At 33.2% G+C, this 19,859-nt stretch overlaps 3 protein-coding genes across 4 annotated transcripts; all 3 read right to left on the bottom strand.

Moving 5' to 3' along the window:
- Positions 1 to 559: 559 nt before the first annotated feature.
- On the bottom strand, positions 560 to 1,689 carry LOC11421317 (protein MIZU-KUSSEI 1). The gene has a single exon (XM_003627925.4). It carries the CDS (start codon positions 1,484 to 1,486, stop codon positions 743 to 745), a length of 744 nt encoding a protein of 247 aa, XP_003627973.1. The 5' UTR covers positions 1,487 to 1,689; the 3' UTR covers positions 560 to 742.
- Positions 1,690 to 4,661: 2,972 nt separating this feature from the next.
- On the bottom strand, positions 4,662 to 5,905 carry LOC11423833 (protein MIZU-KUSSEI 1). Its single transcript, XM_003627924.4, has one exon. It carries the CDS (start codon positions 5,903 to 5,905, stop codon positions 5,132 to 5,134), a length of 774 nt encoding a protein of 257 aa, XP_003627972.2. The 3' UTR covers positions 4,662 to 5,131.
- A 7,854-nt stretch (positions 5,906 to 13,759) lies between these two features.
- LOC11423831 (protein LNK3) lies at positions 13,760 to 18,128 on the bottom strand. Of its 2 annotated transcripts, XM_003627921.4 has the most exons (7): positions 17,849 to 18,128; positions 16,716 to 17,096; positions 15,708 to 15,796; positions 15,515 to 15,591; positions 14,765 to 14,875; positions 14,524 to 14,669; positions 13,760 to 14,222 (listed from the first exon to the last, which is right to left on the bottom strand). In XM_003627921.4, exons 2-7 carry the CDS (start codon positions 17,084 to 17,086, stop codon positions 14,126 to 14,128), a joined length of 891 nt encoding a protein of 296 aa, XP_003627969.2. In that variant the 5' UTR covers positions 17,087 to 17,096; positions 17,849 to 18,128; the 3' UTR covers positions 13,760 to 14,125. The 2 variants fall into 2 exon arrangements, with proteins under 2 accessions (XP_003627969.2, XP_024629554.1); XM_024773786.2 differs by lacking the exon at positions 17,849 to 18,128 and having other exon boundaries at positions 16,470 to 16,775.
- Between the last annotated feature and the right edge of the window lie 1,731 nt (positions 18,129 to 19,859).

Raw genomic sequence — 19,859 nt, 5'->3', positions numbered from 1 at the left:
CAATAACCTAGTCCCAAACACTCGCGAGCATCGTATAAATTGTCATCTTTTAATTATATTTCTATCCATGCTATACCATTTTTTACCATTAACAATATGATTTAATTTTACTAATATGAAATGACATAGACAAACATAATTTGATCATTCAAGAACTCCACCGAATGAAATGCAAAATCTGCATATAAATACATAAAAGAAAAAAGAAAAAAAAAAACAAACAAATTATGTTGGTTTTCTAACAAGAAACAAAAAATAATAATATTAATTCAGCATGATCCTTCTTATGTGAAACATAAAAGTTAACTGGAGTTTTTTTTTTTTTTTTTTACAAGAAAAGTTAACAGGAGTTGATAAATTTGGTCTATAATATGAATCATATATATTCACTTTTGTTGATTTATATGTCTTTTATAAAAAGAACATGAAGGAGTATTACTTTTCCAATAAGAATAGAATATATATAGTATACTATCTTGAAAAGAAAATAAAATCCTATAAAATAAATCTTTTTAATAAATACTATCGATCTTAAACTTTTAATTAAATTAAACCTATATAATGAAAACTAAGTTAATAGAATTATTCTATTGATATCCCTCAAAAAAAAAATATTCTATTGATATGAATATACAGCTGCTCTATGCAGTGCAATCGTGGATGCTTGTAAGTAACACAAGCATATTTAAACAAACTCAACATCTTGTTTAACATTTTTTTTTCACTTATCTAACCCCACATATCAAACCCTAACGAAGAACACACTAAGTTCAGGTCCATTGCTATTCCCATCAGGCATCATCATATAATAAGTCTCTGAATCTTTAGACCCAATTACACGTTCAAAATGCGCCCTCATGTACGACAATTCTCCGTCTTGAGGGTCTGACATGTCGCTCGGAAGCACGCCAACCGCCACTGAGACTGCATGCAACATCTGTATCACATATAAGTCATCATCTGTTGGATCTCTCTTCACCCCATAACCCATTTTCTTTCCATTGCAAAACAACGTCCAAATTGGTTCATCAACAATCTTTGTTTTATCGTTGCTGGAGTGCTTCTCGCACTCCAGCGCTATTCTGTTAAGCCCCATTCCCATGTCTTGGAGAAGCTTTCCTGTGGGAATGGCTAACTCCAAGAGAAGGAACGGGTGACATTTAGAGTCTTCTTGAAAAGCGAGGTTTACCCTCGCTTTTCGGTAACCAAATAGGGTTCCAGTTATCCTCGTGCCTCCGTGAATGATTGTTTCACTTGTACGGTGGTTTCCGTTCATCGTGGGCAGCTTGCACGACGGAACGATGATAGGAAACGACCGAAACATTGAACGAAATTTGCCAAAGAATTTGTTGGTGGAACTACGTTTGCTTTTGCTGTTTGCCGGCTGTAAGGAAATTTGCATGGGAACTTTCGGTGAAGTGATCGCGGGCGGTGGTCGTTGTGCCGTCGGTAATGTCATCGTTTGAGCTGCATGAGGTGGTGCCATTGGTGATTAAAATAAGTAGTTATGATATGGAGGAGGAGAAGAAAGTTTTGTGGTTTGGTTTGTAGAAAATTGAAGGTTGAATTATGAATGGTTTGTTAGGAGGGAAGTTATTATACAAAGTGTAGAAAGATGGATTGTGGGGTGCACATTGAGGTTTGGTTTCTGTTTTTTTTCTTCTTCTTCTATGAATGGTTTGTTAGGTGTTGAGGGAAGTTATTATATAGGGTGTAATTTGTATGAAGAAAGATATATTGTGGTGTGCACGTTAGGGTTTGGTGGCTGTTTTTTTTTTCTTTTTTCTTTCAAGTTCTGAAAACATAATGTTCTTTTTTTTTATATAACTTAATTTTCTTCATATAGTTTACTTTGACTTTTATAATTTAATTCTTATATTATTTCCTCGTACCGATTCCACAATTTTGCAAGTCGATCGAGTTGGTTAGCATTATAATTTCACTGAGCATATAAATGTTATTTAACTATATTTGAGATAGATTTTGTAAACCTTTCAAGAGAAAAAGAACAAATTAAAGGAACCAACCATGGTGCCATTGCTGCTTGTTAAGGAGTGTTGGTGACCGTACTGAAATTTTCATTTTTGGCTATGCTGGTTCAACTATCTTCTTGCTTGCTCCATTACTATTTACATGGGGTTAAAGTTGAGTTTTAGAGATATTGACATTAAATTTGATTCAAAGGTTGCACTGAATTTGATTCTTGGCGGGTGTAATGTTAGACGTCCCTCTTATTTGATGGTTCGTCACATCCATGATATTCTCGCGTAGCTAGACGTCTTCTATGTGGATCATATTTTTCGTGAAGCTAACTAAGTTCCAGTTATAGTGTAGATGAAAATTTAAATTTGAAAAATAATTTAATTGTTATGGGAGGGTAATTTAGGTATATTGAAAATAGGCTACACAAAAAATGAACATTTATCCTCTTTATTAATGGTATTGAAAATAGGCCATTGGCCATTTCCTCGACATCTTTGTTTCCGACATCCTTTTCTAAGTGTATAGAACTCCGACTGGGCTTCGAGAAAGTCGCCTCCGACGGAAATATACCTCTTTGTCATCTCTGCTGACTTTGCAATATCAACGACTCATTACTACACTCACGTTTGCCATATCTAAAACCGCCACAACCATCATAATTGCTGTCAGCTTTCTATCCATTCTTACTCCTGTACAAATGCCTCGTTTCCTTGCTCCCGAAACATACACATTAATACTGACATTACTTCCGGGGGTGGTCCTGAGCACAGGTTAGAGGGGCAGCAGTCCAAGACATCACAATTTTAGGAACACCAAATTATTTTTTTACTATCTATATATGTATATATATACTCCCATAAAAAAAAATGTAAAATGCTAGCTGCTCACAAAATTATAGGGGCACTACAAAGTTAAAACTAATAAATGACGTGACTAAATGAAATATAAAATAAAATCAATCAACTACATGTACCAAAAAAAGATTAATCACATCCATAATTTTAGCAACTAAACGGATGAGTCATGAATGAGCAAGTGAATAATCTAATTGGAGCACTAAAATTAAAATATGGATTAATGGTGCTTTACCCCCTGTAATATAGGTCATTTTTTGTTTTCCCCCCTGTAAAATATTTTTTTTGATTTACCCCCTTGTAAAATATTTTTGTTTTGGAATACCCCCTAATAGGTCATAAAAAAACGAAAAAATTCTGAAAAAAAATAAAATAAAATAAAGTCATTTTTTTATGACCTATTAGGGGGGTATTCCAAAAAAAAAAATTACAGGGGGTAAATAAAAAAATATATTTTACAGGGGGGAAAACAAAAAATGACATATATTACAAGGGGGTAAAACACCATTAACTCTTAAAATAATGATAGGGAATGTTATGAATAATAAAGAGTCAGATTTTTTGCTTTTGCATATTAACACTCAAAAGTCACAATATTTTACCTAGTTTATGAGTCTCGTTTCTTTATAATTCTCATTCTCTTTGTCTAATCTCTCCATCTCAATTTGTAAACAAAAATCATCTCTCCATCACAATTCTGCAACTATTAACACAAGAGCAACCAATTGCCAAAAGCATAAGTGTCGTATACCATTCATCATAACTTCATAAGATTGGAGTAGGTGCCAATTGCAATTGTCAAACAATTTATTTATTATTTAATAGTCATACAAATTTTCACTTTTTAGTAACAACAAGTTTGATTTAGTGCTTGAAGACTTTCAGAACAAATTGCTCAGAATTTAAGTTGATTATAAACAAATTAATAATGACTTTGCAGCCAAAAATGCAACGAGGATGATATTTAAATAATTTTAAATGTTTGGTCAATTTTTTTTATAGGAAAAAAGAACAAATCAAAGAGGTAGAGGTCTTTTTATTGTGGTTTATGTTGTGATGATATAAACATTGAATTATGATCCTTGTGTGTTGTTTTGATAAATATGTTGTCTTTAGTTAATTAAACTTGTCGAGTGAAGCATAGATTCTGGAATATGGATCCTAGCTTAGAGCCAATTCGTTCACATATCAATGATTTATACTTGTGTTCTTCTTGCATAATGTCAAATGAAATGTTTAATAGTCTTTTCGTTCATTTCTGTTAATTTTATCATTTTTTGTGGGATTATTTTTTTTTACAGAGCACCACTCTCTTGATTTGTCCAAGACATCCAAATTCATAAGATCGACCCTGATTACTTCATTATAATTGCATTATGATTTAATTGCATCATGAAATCATAATAAGTTTCAACAATTTCATAAAACCAACACCAATGCTACCTTGATCTTCATTGTATCTACAAAATTTAACAGATTTTGTTTTTTTTTTCTTTCCCATTTCCATGGAATTTCTAATCTTACACAACTCCATGCTTTATTCAAGTATATGTTTTCGGTTGAATTTACACTTACCCGAGACAATGTAACTCCACCACCTCCGCTTGCCCCAAAGAGTTGTTAATGGATCAAGAGGATTATGATGCACTCAATCAAACACAAAAAATAAATAAGGGAGTGATTAAGATTAAAATATTGCAATAACAAATAACAGAAAGTGAAAACTACAAAGAAGTTAACAGTTTATGAAACAAAAGTAAGATATAATAATTAGTGAAAAATATAGGTGGCTTCATTACTTGCTGAATAAGTTTTCAACCTCTGTTCATATCAAACCAGATAAAAAAAGCAAAACCAAAAGATTCCCAACATTTATTTAACAACAAACAAATCAATAAAGAAAAAGGAAAATACGCTCATAAGAAAAGAGGGCCTAGCGAACTTAGTATATATTCTTCTTGTGCTTTATCCTCTCTTTGGGTACCTCACTTATTCTTTACACCGAAATTCATGCTTCTTGTGCTTTTCCACTTTTCCTCCTTTTTTGACTTGTGTTGACGAGTCCTTCTTTTCTTCTGCTCCTTCTGTCCCGTCGTTTTTGAGTGGTTTTCGTACCATATAGAGTGGTTTAATGGAACTATCGATTAAACCATATTTGAGGGTTTTATTTTTCGAACGATTGCTTACGATGCAGTACGCAATCGAACATGTGAATTGGGCTGTTTTATCCTGGAGGTGCCGCGGTTGTTAGTCAACATCTTGTTTTACATTTTTCTCATTTAGCCAACAACATATCAAACCCTAACGAAGAACACACTAAGTTCAGGTCCGTTGCTATTTCCATCAGGCATCATCATATAATAAGTCTCTGAATCCTTAGACCCAATCACACGTTCAAAATGCGCCCTCATGTACGACAATTCTCCATCTTGAGGGTCTGACATGTCGCTCGGAAGCTCGCCGACCGCTACCGAGACTGAATGCAACATCTGTATCACATATAAGTCATCATCCGTTGGATCTCTCTTCACCCCATAACCCATTTTCTTTCCATTGCAAAACAACGTCCAAATTGGTTCATCAACGATCTTTGTTTTATCGTTGCTGGAGTGCTTCTCGCACTCCAGCGCTATTCTGTTAAGGCCCATTCCCATGTCTTGGAGAAGCTTTCCCGTGGGAATGGCCAGCTCCAAGAGAAGGAATGGGTGACATTTAGAGTCTTCTTGAAAGGCAAGGTTTACCCTCGCTTTTCGGTAACCAAATAAGGTTCCGGTTATCCTTATGCCGCCATGGATGATTGTTTCACTTGTACGGTGGTTTCCGTTCATTGTGGGCATCTTGCACGACGGAACAATGATCGGAAACGACCGGAACATTGAACGGAATTTGCCAAATAGTTTGTTGGTGGAATTTTGTTTGCTTTTGCTGTTTGCCGGCTGTAAGTTAATCGGCATGCGAACTGTCGGTGGACAAGTGTTTACGGACGCAGGCGATGGCGGTGGTTGTCCCGTCGTCGGCGATGGCGGTGGTTGTCCCGTCGTCGTTTGAGATTCATGAAGCGATCCCATTGGTGATTAGGAGAAGTGGTTATGAGATTGGAGAGGAGAAGAAACTTGTTTGGTTTGGTTTGAAGAAAATTTAATGTTGAATTATGAATGATTTGTTAGGTTGTGTGAAAACATGATGTTCTTTATTTTATTTTTGTTTACAATTTAATTTTCTTCATATAGTTTACTTTGACTTTTGTTGTTAAATTCGTTTTTGTTTCCCTGTTTATGAAATGAAGCCAGCTTATAGATCGATATTCATTTGAAAAAATGGGCTAAAGATAAGTATTGTACAATGTGAATTTCATGTTTTTTCTCGTTAATAAAATTCTTAGTTGTAATAAATGTGATTTTCTTTTTCTGGTTTTCATCACATGCTGGATTTGCTAGATGCAAACGATTACCAGAATTAATTACTTTTTTAGGATATAGTTCTTATCTTTTTTTTTTTATCGGATATAGTACTTATCCATTACAGGAAGGATATTAGTGAAATTAATTGACACAAACGTTAGCATTACAAACTCAGTGTGACACAAAGGATTTTGTAAAACATTTCAAGAGATCAATAGGAAGAAATTAGAAGAACCAACAATGGTGCCATTGCTACTTGTGGAGGCATGGTTGCTGAGCGTAATGGGAATTTCAGTTTTGGCCATGTTGCTTCTCCTCGTACTTGCTCTGTCATTACAAGGGCAAGTACGAAGAGATATTGATGATGCTTGAGATAGAATTGTGGTGCGTCTATTTACAAAGGGTTAAAGCTGGGTGTATTTGAGACGTTGATGCTAGAGATATTGATGTTGAATCTGATTAAATGGTTGCATTGAATTTGATTCTTGATGGGTCTAATGTGAGATATCCCTCTAATTTGATGGTTCGTCAAACCCTTGATATTCTCACGTTGTTGGACGTCTACTATTAGATCATATTTTTCGTGAAGCTAACTAGATTGCTTTTACTTTTGTAAAATATGGTCTATGTTGGATCATAATATGATTCTTAATCATGTACATTGGATAGGAGTGTTCCCCTTTTAGAGATAGATGAACATAACCAATAAATTGTATTGAATATATTTGTCATTTATTACTTATGAGTATATGTTAAAGTTTGTTTTTAATTTTTTTAAATAAAATGTATTTATGCTTTAAAATATGCAATTTTAACAAAACACAAAAAACGATTCTTTGATCAAACATGACTCCTCATACCCTAAAACTACAAACTCACGTATGTTTAAAAGGTTTTTTTTTTTTAAGAAATTAAAATGAAATTATATAACACACCAAACAGCAATTTCCAAGCATAAGATGTGCCTAGGATACCACTAAAAGTTACAAGAATTAATGATTTCAACAAACAGAGATTACACTAGTTAGCCAACACCCAAACAAGCTAAAGGGCTTGACCACCATCTCTACGTACCATAAACAAACACAACCTTTTTAGCTTTCAGCCACCCCAAGCACAATCGTATGTTTAAAAGGTTAGTTCAATGTACATGTGAGTCATGCATATATACGTTAGTTTTCTCTACTAGATCACTAAATTTCACAATTATAGAAAATTTGATGAGACATGATCCAATGGAAATAAGGACAATGCATAATATGCAAGGTCCAGGGTTCGAATCTTGGATACCACCAAAAAAAAAAGTCCAATGAAAAAAAAAATTAACTTATGCATAGTTTATCGAATAGAACAAAGCTATCCACACATCAATGGAAACAATTCAGTAGCAACAACAGCAGGAAAAAGAATCCCAACACAGCAATTTTGAAGACCCCTATACTTATAATTTTAATCAAAATCAAAATTTCATAAAATAAAAATACAGTTCATAATTTTCAAACGTTAACACGATAAAAAAAAAAACGGAAAGACTGACACGTGAGGACCCTTCTTTTCGCTAGTGTATCATAAAATAAATTACAAATTATAATAATCTTTTAGTATATAACATCATTGAACATATGAATTTAATGAAAAAATTACAAACAACTAAATAGTACTTTAAGACAAATGATTTTCTATTCATGAGATAATTTATTTGATTATAAAACTAAAAAAGTTAAAATAATAAAATGAGAGCTTTGAAGAGAAAAGTTATGGTACAACTCGTGAGATTATAATAATTGAGTTGTGGAGGTTGTTTATCTATATGATTATAACTAAAAATGATTTTTTTTTTATAATTTAATTAATATAAGGAGAGAAAGGGAGGGAAAATTTATTGTACAACTTGTAGGTTGTCAATATAATAGGGATGCTCCGGCAACTCTAGCTTTTTTTGTTTTAAAAAAATGACACATTTATAAAATCTCATCATAATTAATATATAGATAGAGAAAAAAAAATAACAATAATAGAAAAAAGAGTTTCATAGTTAGGCAAAAGAGTGGGATTAAGATTGTATCAGACATATTAAAAAGCTAAAGTTGGTAAGAATAATACATAATATATGCAAGGTCCGGGGCTCAAATCCCGACCACCACAAAAAAAATACGTATTAAAATCAAATCAAAGGGTATGAAAAAAATGAAAATGAAATCCTCAAGAGAAAAAAGTTGGACTAAGATTGTACCAAACATTGCAAAATGAAAATCAAATATTGTTTTTTTAGATATATTATTAAAATAAGTAATAACATAGGATAAGATTGACTAAAGAAGTTGTTGAAATTTTTCATCAAAAGTGTTGCCTCTAAAAGATAAATAAATAATAAGAATCAACAAACAACAACTCTAATATAAGGAAGAGAATGATGACAAGATACATGAAGCGAGAAGGAAATACCAAAAAAGAAGATAAATGTATTGAGAAAGGAGGAAAGTAAATCTGCAATTGTTGTAATAATTGCATAGAGTAGGTGTGGTTTGTGGTTTAAAGAGTTTGATGATTATGAATTTACTCATGTATACCGTTTATTTATCAATGATGTTGTTTGTGGATAATTTGATCATGAGAATGATGGGTTAGTGGGATAATTGATGATTTTTTTTTTGTGTTGTATGTGTAAGTGATGTGAGTTAGTAGGATATATAAGTTATTTTTTAATTTAAATTTCTATTTTCTTAATTTAATGATTAACTAATAGAATTAGAGTTTTAGAGAGAAAAAATTAGAAAGAACTTGTAGGGTTATAATTATAAATGATGATACTACTAATAAATGAGATAGATAAAGGAAAGTCAGTTAGAAATCTCACTAATTAAAATTAGTATGCTTTTATACTTTTATATATAGTTAAGATCTGTTGACACCAAGTATATAATGTTATATTAAAGTTACACCGTTAATATCGTTTTAATATATTTTAAATTTGACCACTGAATTGTAAGTTCATATCATAGATCAATCATAGGGCAACCGTCCTAGGCCCACAAAATAAATACAAAATTTGGGCAAATTCAATGATTTTCTTGAGGCAAATTGCAGAGAGATTGAGTATATTCTTGTTACTCAAGTAATAAAAATCCACTATATGATAACCAAATTAACAAACTTACCAAAGTAAACGAGTAAATTCAAGAGAAGGGATAAGTAGGAGAGAACGAGGCTAGTAAAATTCGGGAAAGCAGTTTGAGTTAGTTACCTCATATGTGTGCATGTACTCAATTTGAAATGGAGTGAATATCCAAATTCGTTCCTAAATTTTCATAAATCGGACAAAAACGTCCCCAAATTAATCGAAATGCACACTTTGTCCCTGAATTTAACAAACGTCGATCAAAATAGTCCTTCCGTCCAAATGCTCTGTTAGTGCTGTTGAGTTGTCTTCCTACATGGCTTGTTGTCTTGTACACGTGTCGACAAGGAAGCCACATGTACAAGGACCAATTTGATTGAAACGCACGAAATTTTCGGTTGTACTTTTTGAAGTCAATTTTTCCTGTTTTTTCAAATTTACCCTTGTAATACCTATACCTTTTCATGATCACATTTCAGCCAGAACATCAAAAACATCCCTGACCGTTCTCCTTCCCGCTAAACCATTCATCATCTTCATCAGCATCATCTCCGGCGAGGAACGTTGCAAAAGATTCAGTTTTGATAGAAGATTTCATCATTTCATAAGGTAACGTCATTCCTGTTCGTTTTCCAATCAGTCATGTTTGTTCTCGTTCGTTTTCTCCCTTTTTGTGTCCGTTTTTGTGATTTTTGTTTTGAGTTTTTAGGCATTCATTTTCAACTTTAAACTTCATTAGATGCTTGCTTTGATGTTCGTTCTTGTTTGCTTTGATTGTGTGTTTTAGATTACTGATATTAGGGTTTTGTGTTGAAGACGTAAAACATAAAAATGGTGTGTTTTTATGTTTGGTTACTAAAAATTATGAACATTAGAGTCGTTATGAACAAGATTATTGATTGATTAAAACGGTAGAGATATAGATTTTTTTTTGTACTGATGATTTGCATTTTTATGTTCTTTTGATTGTGCTTATGACTGATGCATTGCAAAATCTCTATGATGGAAGACAATATCACATTAATCTTGCATCATGGTGGTTGTTTAGAGCGAGATGAGTATCGGAGGCTAACTTATGTTCGTGGTGAGTTCTGTGTGTGGGAAAAAATGGGTGTTGATGAGCTATGTTTGTGGGACATTGAGAAGATGGTGAAGAAATGCAGAGGCTACTTCAAGGTATCTAAGATGTGGTACTTGAAGTCGTTCAAAGATGTGCAAGGGCAACAACTCCCACTTAATTCAACGACATTATGGAGAGGGTGAAGAGGCTTAATGAGAAGCCATGGGAGTATCTTAATAAATGGCCAAAGGAAGCATGGACTAAAGCATATTTTAGTGAAAATTGCAAGGCAGATAACATAGTGAACAATGCTTGTGAGGTTTTCAATGCAAAGATCTTGAACTATAGAGGGAAACCAATACTCACTTTGGCGAGGAAGTTAGGTGTTATGTAATGAGAAAAATGAGTCAAAACAAGATGAAACTTGATGGGAGAGTTGGACCACTGTGTCCTTGGCAACAAAGCAGGCTAGAGAAAGAGAAGAATGCGAGTCACAATTGGACGCCACTGTGGAGTGGTGATACTCCAATGCAAAGGTATCAGATAGAACATTGCCATGCTTGGTTGACCCTTGGATCATATAGGGCAACTTATAACTACTTTATCCAACCAGTGAATTCTCAAATATATTGGGAACCAACTCCATATGAAAAATCTGCGCCACCAAAGGTGAGAAGGGCTGCAGGAAGACCAAAGAAGAACAGAAGAAAAGATGGCAATAAGGAACCTATTGGTAGGAGTCAAATGAAAAGGACTTACAATGACACTCAATGTGGAAGATGTGGATTGATTGGTCATAACTTAAGAGGATGTAATAAGCAAGGGGTTGCTAGGAGACCAAAAGACTAGATTGATACTGAGCCAGAAGAAGAAAATGTTGAAGGGAATGCAGATAATGTCGGAAATGTACCAGTCAATGCAGAAAATCATGTTGCTGAAAATGGTGGAGGTGTTGCAGAAGACGCTGGAAATGATGGACAAGTCGCACAAAATGTCAATGTTGGAAATGTTGTTGCTGGAAATGATGCAATTCATGGACAAAATGTTGTCAATGGTGTTGCAAATGAAGTAGTGCTTACACAGGTATGACTGTTAAATTCTAAGGGTCGATTTAATAGTAAGTATAGAAATTCAGGGACTAATTTAATTGAATGTTTTATAAGTAAGGGACTAATATGATTGAAACTATGGTTGCAGGGTGTTCCTGCAAGGAGGTATGGCATTAAAGTGCCTATTATTTCAAAAGAGATGCCTAATCAAACACCATTAAGGGGTCCTGCACCATCACATCCAACTGCTCCTGGCGTTATTCGAGTGCCATATCCAGATTATGGTCCATCCGGTTCAAGTCAACCTAAGTTCATAGAGTTTATCCCAACCCCCGGCTTTCCAAAGAAGTGAAGTTTGATGCATGCTTAGATTATGCTTTTTGGAATATTTTGACTTGTTTACATTATGCCCCCTAGTTGGGTTCTTTTTTGGCTATGTAATATTTAAGAACATTCTCTATGATTTATTACTTATGACTTGTTAATGCCCCATAGTTGAATTGCTTTTGCCTATGTAATATTTCAACCTTAAGACATATGAGTTATTTAGTGGTATTTTCAAGGATGAAGTTGCGTGTTTTGTCATTTTTAATTCATTTTATGCAAATATACGCACGAAGGACCAACTTGAAAATATGTTTTAGATGTGACGGTTTTTGAAATAATTTAGGGATCGATTTGATAGTAAGTTAAAATTAATAGGGACTTTATTAAAAATATTTTCTGAAACCAATCAATTTCGTACTTGAAGTTTTTTGACATTATACATCAATTTAGTCCCTGCTTATGTGGCATCTGACATGGCACCCCATCTGAAATGTTAACAGCCACGTCATCACAGAGAACGCCACAAATGGACGTAGAGACTATTTTGATTAACGTTTGTTAAATTCAGGGACAAAGTGTGCATTTCGATTAATTGAGGACGTTTTTGTCCGATTCGTGAAAATTCAAGGACGAATTTAGGTATTCAGTCAATAAGTAATTATAAGATAGAGTGTAACAGTAGTCACATGTACAAATACCTGTGTTCTTCTTTTTAGTTGGCCAACATATTTACGGCTTTTTCTGAACAATGAGTTCTACAAATAAAATGGCGAGCATCAATTTATTTTGCAAGCCTATGTTCGCCAACTAAAAAGAACATGGCAGACATATCAATTTTTTTTTTTTTTGTGATAGGGGCAGAAAAAAAAATTCCACAGTTTTTTTATCATGATCTAGATGTACTACATTTTTTTTCATTCTTTATCATGTTGTCTTCAACCTCCATGAGTAATATTTTTTCAGATGAAATCAAAACATGCTCATCCAGAAAAGAAAAAAACAGAAAGCTACTCTCTCACTCTAGTTTAGAGAGAGAAGGAGTAAGAACAACCAATTTCTCAACAAACTCCAATATCTTCAGATTTTAGCATCTCTATCATACCTAATTTAAGATTCGATACACGAAAATTTGACATTAATGGCGGAAACAAAGGAAGAGCGTAAATCTAACAACGAAGAACACAGTGGTAGAAAAGAATTAAAACATGTTGTGGTTAATCTATGGTGATGCTAAAATAGAATAACTATTAGATTGTGGAATTCAGTTAGTTAGAATAAATCCTAGAGTTTAGGGTAACTAACTTTGGTTAGCTTGTTAACCAAGTTAGAAAGTTTCCCTACGCATTTACCGGTGTTTGAAGGCAAGAATTACGATCAATGGATCGTGAAGATGAAGGTTATCTGCAGGTTTCAGGATGTTCTTGAAGTAGTGAATGATAGTGTACCAGCACTAGCATCGAATGCTACAGATATGCAATAAACAGCAAACAGGGATGCAAAGAAGAAAGATGGGAAAGCCATGTTCTTCATGCATCAGAGTGTGAGCAATGAGATATTTGAGAAGATCGTGCATTATGAAAGTGCAAAGGAGGAGACTTGGGAAGCATTGGAAAAGTTATATTCTGGAGATGGTAAATTGAAGAAGGTGAGGCTTCAAGTTTTGAGAAGACAGTATGAAGTTTTGACTATGGAGGAAGAAGAAACCATAAGTCAATACTTTGATAAATTTGTGAATCTGTCAAATCAAAGTCAGGAATGGTGAAAGTGTTACCGACTTGATGAAGATTGAGAAAGTTCTTAGAACACTAGCGCCAAGATTTGATCACATTGTAGTTGTTGTGAGGCTTATAGCAACAATAAGATTGTTGTCTTATGACTTAGAGGTCACAAGTTCAAAATTTTTAAAAAAATTCCACAGATAGATACCAGTGTGTTAAAAAGTTCAAAATACCAATGTATTAACCACATAAAATTATGACCTTACCCAAGTTTGCCAAAAAAATGGTCTATAAACTCACTCATTTACATTCAAACAAAATATCAAGGTATTAATAAGTTCACTCATCAACACTCAGAAGAAAAACTAGGTGTTGTTCAAACCTAAAATTTCTTACTCTAGCATAGCTAATAAACTTCTTAACTTACATTACAACCAAAATTGAGCTGGGTGGAAACAGCTATATCCTTGGACAAGACTTACATAATACATATAATTTCTGGTACAAAGTACTTAATAATTACAGGGAATTGGTTTTTGGTTATTACTTCTTATAACTTTCACCTCAGAATTGCATTGCCTAACCAATTTTAGCATGAACAATCTCTTAGTTGGTTCAGCATTCACAATATGCGGTTCCGTTGAACATGAGATTTGCAACCGCTCTGTCAACACTGTTGGTCTCTGATTCCATTTGTTTCTTGTCGTCAGACCTATAAACAAAGGTAGCATTTGACGTTAAGTGTGTGTGTCTTCGTTTACTACATGTATGAATCAAATTATAATCAAAAATAATTTTACAAAATCAAGATCATCAGGTATCAATTTTTAATAAAACTCACTCAAACACATACTTCAAGTTTGGATAATATGTTCGGTTGAACGGTGAGTTTGGAAAAATCACGGCGAAGCTATTATTTAGTTGAAGCTCCAAAGTGTCTGACCGTGATTCCGACAATCTCACTGTCAATCGAAAATAGCACAAAAAATATGCAGCAAATCTAAATCATATACCTCAAGGCTTCATTGTGAACTGCCCATGGCATTGCCTCTTGCATGCTAACATCACCATCCAGGTCCTCAGCTACATACTGATGTTTTGTATCTCTGGCAAGGCGGTAAAGTGCATCGCGGAAGTGAATTCGAGTCTTGTCATTGAACTAGTTAAGAGAGAAAGAGAAAAGATAATTTAGCAACAAATATAACTGCACATTAAATCAGATGCCAAGGATTTCTTAGTTATAAGCTATGTTACCTGTGAAATTATTGCCTCAAGATTCTGTAGTGTAGATTCTTCAATAGACGAGTGTTTATGCATTGCTTCATCTCCACTGAATTGCTCAGAATGATCCAAGATTTGGAGTGTCTGGTATAAAAGAAAAATAATAATTTAATAGATGTTGCATTACCATGAAGCATTGACAGACAGACAGGAACACCAGAGATGACACTGACATTGACATGTCAACACCGGTAGTAATTTGAGAAATTTGAATAATTGAATGTAACCACACGTGTCGGTGTCGTGTCATGTCAGGGTGATATGGGACTATTGAAAGTCCAATTAAAAGAAAAAGGAGAAAGGTCTCAAAAACAAGGGCCAATCCTTGAGTTTGAGGCCATGATTGGATAAATAGCTTAAATGCTTAAAGCATAGTGATTATCATATAAGCTTTTCGAGTTTTAGACCTTGTGTTGTGAATTTGTGATGACTAAATAAAAAAACATCGTTACAAAGCATGCATGAAATAACCTATACTACTATACAACAAATGACTTGCAGGCCACATAGACAAGAGTATTTGGATCTGACAGCAAAAGTTTTGAAGACCATATGGTGGTTTGTATTTGACAAAGAAACAACGAACAACAGATTCATGTTTTACCACCGCGGGTCTAGCGCTAGTGGTTGGTGCGCAGTGTGTGTTGAAGACCCTGAGATACCAAATTCAATTCTTAATCATAAAAAGAAAGAACAGATTCAAGAACTTGTGTTCGAGCATACCTCTATGTTCAAGAGGTCATCAGAATTAGAGTTGCATGTAAGATACTCGGAAGCTGCAATATCATTCTGCAGTTCACCTGATAGAAACAAAAGAATGCATGTGTATTAAGCAATTTTGTACATCAATACCATAGAAATTGTTTAGGTAACTTATTCACAATAAAATATAGAAAAGTGTAAAAAGAGTTATTACCAGCTGTATTGCTGCATTGGTTTTCAGGATAAAAGTAAAAGGACTTGTTTGAGTTTTCAGCACAGGGAAAATCTTCTAGTATCGAATCCCTGCATTATGTAAAACATATGAAGACTGTAAGATAACGCAGTCATATCATATAAATTGAATTAATTTCATGCCTATGGTAGCCAGTGAGAATTGAATGTCTCTGTTAAGTATATTTTTGTATGCAATATTTAAAATATAAGATCATTTTCATACCACAATCATCATTAAATACATGTTTAAATATGTTTTCAGTGCCAACAAATCTACCACTTTTTGCTTTAAAATCCCTGTAAAAAAAAAATATTGTTTTGAATCCTTGCAAATATACTGCACCTTTTACTTTAGATCCTTGTTGTCTTTGTTCACCTTTGAATTAGTCCGTGCAATATGTACACTATTTGATTTTAGTCCCTCCAATACAGGATACATAAGGACTAAAATGAATATTACATACTTATTACAGGGACTAGTTTCAACATGATCAAATTTTACAGAGACTAAACCAAAACAACAAAGACCAAATGTAAAAAGTAGTATATTTGCAAGGATCGAACTAATTTTTTTTACAGGGCCTAAACTGCTTAACCAAAACAGCAAGAACCAGAAGTAAAAAAGTAGTATATTTGCACGGAACAAAATAAAATTCTTTTTTAATGGGACTAATACCAAAAAGTGGTATATTTAGAGGGACCAAAAACATATGTAAACCTCAAAGAAAATAGTAGCCCTTACCCTACTATAACAGGTTCATGCTTATAGAGTTGTGCGGAACCATTTTGTTTTGGCTCCAATGATAAAGATAAATATGGTGAAATTTGGAATGCAAAAACAGAATAGAGCATTCAATTTCCACTGGACTTTGCTAAAATGCAAAGCATACTCATGCTAGGTTAAAGCATTTTCAGAAGCTACATGATGATTATTATCATACAGGCATTAAAACCAAGCATATTAATCCCAGAAGTTACGCTTGTGTACAAGAATATGTCATCGGTGGTCTGCTCGAAGCTTGATGATAGTTCTTGAAGCTGATTCTGCTGATGCTGATGACGTGATTGTTGAAAAGATTGCTCAGTCAATCCTCCACATACACTTGAACTGCTAGATTGATCTTTATCATAGGAAGATGATTCGAACTTGACTCCGTCACGGAAACTTTCACTGTTGAAATTGAATTCTAATTCTGTTGTATTTGAATCCATGGTCATGTAATTTTTAGGTGAATTGTAACCTTCAGGTGTATTTATTCCCCATTTTGACCAATTTTCTGGTGATGGATGCCTAGCCATTAAATCTTGATCGCCCGGTACAACGAAATCGTTCGTTCCACATCCATAGTACCAATCCATGGTGAATAGTCTGTAAATGTTAGAAACATAACAAGATCAGCATATAGAAAATGGAATTTATAATTGAAAATATGTAGAGTTTGCTAACTCATAGACTAAAACACAACTATCCTATGATCCTTCTATAAACTATGTTGGATCTATCACCAATCTCTTTCTCCTTCTAGATCCTCAATTAATGAAAACTTAATTGAACATGGTTTCTTACAGTATCCCTTTAAAACCGTGTTGTCAACGCAGATCGCAGAAAATAGTAGTTTGTTCATCAAACTATTGTGGGATATATAGACGCTATTTAACAACACTGATTAAGTTCAACAAAGTAACAAACTTACTAGAATTGAATTGTACATAAAGAACCAATAGATTCAAGTTCTTAGCATGAACTTGAAGAAACTAGACCATAAAAGCATTTCATCTACATAAAAGCCAACTTCAAAAAGCTGAAGATTTGGAAAAACTCTTTGAACCAATCATAGGAAACTTCATACAAAAGAGTAAAATTAAAACTAATGGAACCACTACTCTTAACCCTTTTCAACCCTTACAAAAATAATCAAAACCCACTTCAGTTAAGCTTTAAAATCTTCAAAACCAAGCATCAAAAACAAAAAAACCAGAAAAAAATTAAAACTTTATCAAAATACTTAAACACACCACATATATTTCACATCAAAGCTACAAAACATGAACATCCATAAAAACACTCAAAAAATAACAATATATAAGAAAAAAACAGAGAAAAGAAGAAGAAAAACATACTTTTTCTTGCAGATGATGATGAAAACAAAGCTAGCAAAAGAACAAAGCTTCTTGAAGGATGAAACTAGTGTTAATATTGCGTTCTAGTTCTTCTTGTTGTATGAGTTTTGTGATAGGTGAAAAATACACAGAGAGAGAGAGAGAGAGAGGCGGCTATAGCAAATGCTTTGTTAGAAATAAAATAATGAAATATAATAGAAAACCGTAAGAAGAGTTAAGAAGCAATGGACACTTGTAAGAAAAACAGAAGACAAGAGAAAGATGCTTTATTATGAGTTTGTGGCTGAAAATGTTTTGGTGCTAAGGTTTGTGGTCTAAAGTTCTCCATCTAAATCTGATTTGTTATTGGTACACGTGGATTTGTGGGTCCAACTTTTGATGATTTCGTGGTCTGTAATGAAAGATACCATTTACTTCATAGACAAGTTATTTCTATTAGATATGCTTTGAAGTTTGAAAATCACGTTCTCAATAAGCACTTGTGTAGTTGTGTGTAGATAGATATATACCCTACCGTATTGTTTGACTAGTGACTGGTTGTTGGTATGTGTGTTTGGTTTTATATTATTGTTAAGAATATGATAAAATCATAGAATTGATTTTACCTCTTTCAAATGTAATTTTTCACTTGTGAAAAAAAAAGTGATTTTAATTGTTGAAATTGATTTTACTTGATAGAATTGATTTTTTAAAAGATAAATTGTAAACTCGAATAGTATAATTAATGGTAATGTTGAGGAGTTTGAGGGTACATGGTAATTTCATACCACTAGAGAGGATGACATCGCATCAGCATTTAAAACATTAAGGTGTTAGGTATATGAATCACCTCTCTTATAAATCCAAAATTTTATTCATAAGACGATATGTGACTTAACCACTCACATTTAAAAATCTAACAATCTTCCATCGAGTGTAAGTGTCACCTCCTTTTTCATTCATTTGATGATCTGACTAAAATAAACATGTTTAGTATCGAGTTGGGTTGATACGAGTTTGAGGTAAAATATATAGGTTTTTTATTCAACTCAACGGAATAAAAATTTGGTCGAAATCAACTCAACTCATGAACTACTCTACTTATTTTAGTTCTTACTTAAAAAATATTTGATTTTTAACCTCATTCGAAATTTTCGATCACTATTGTGTCTAACACAAATCCAATTGATATTTCAAGTGACACTTGGTAATTTTTATGAAACTTAGAACAGTTCAGTCCACAAATAAATATATATTTTTGTTAAATCCAAGGACTTATGGGAAAGGTTAGTGGAATGAGATATATATCCTTGGAAATAGAAATGGTAAGGCTTGTGACAAGATTGTGGGACATAAGTAGTGATGTAGGTGATCTATTTTAAGATAATGTTAAATTTCTTAAATTGGTTAAGTTGTCTTTTCATCAACAATTTATTTAAAAATTGTGTTATTGGAAGAACCATTTCAATAACAACTTAGGAGATAACCATAATTTACAATAAAAATAGGGAAATACTTGAATGATTTTGTATTTTTGTGACTTTGGTGACTTAGTGTATTTTAGATAAGAGAAAGTGATAGATGAGTGATTAAAATAAATTATTTTGATGCACTGGAATGAGATAGAGACAAAGTCACCGAATTCAAAGTCACTGAAGTGTTACCTAAATGTGAATGTATTTCGTTCATATTGTATTTTTTCTTTTTTCTTTTTTTGAGAAAGGGGTATGTATTTCTTGTATATGCATTATTTAAACTATGTATGTGGTTTCATACTTAAGAAGCAAAATTACATTTTTTATTTAAATATTATCCATTTTAACCTTCACACGAGCTTCACAATTTTATCATTTATAAAAGACACTATTAAATAACTAGTATTTCCAAATCATGTGAAACTTTTCTTTTTGGTGTATCCAAACAAGTTGTATGAAAAACAAAAGCCAAAAGAAAGATGCTATATTAGGTAGGAGGAGTTTGTGGCTGAAAATGTTTTGGTGCAAAGATTTTTGTGATCTAAAGCTCACCATCT

This window comes from Medicago truncatula, chromosome 8 (assembly GCF_003473485.1).
Source record: "Medicago truncatula cultivar Jemalong A17 chromosome 8, MtrunA17r5.0-ANR, whole genome shotgun sequence".
NCBI lineage: Eukaryota > Viridiplantae > Streptophyta > Magnoliopsida > Fabales > Fabaceae > Medicago > Medicago truncatula.
This window is presented reverse-complemented; position numbering and strand designations above follow the sequence as displayed.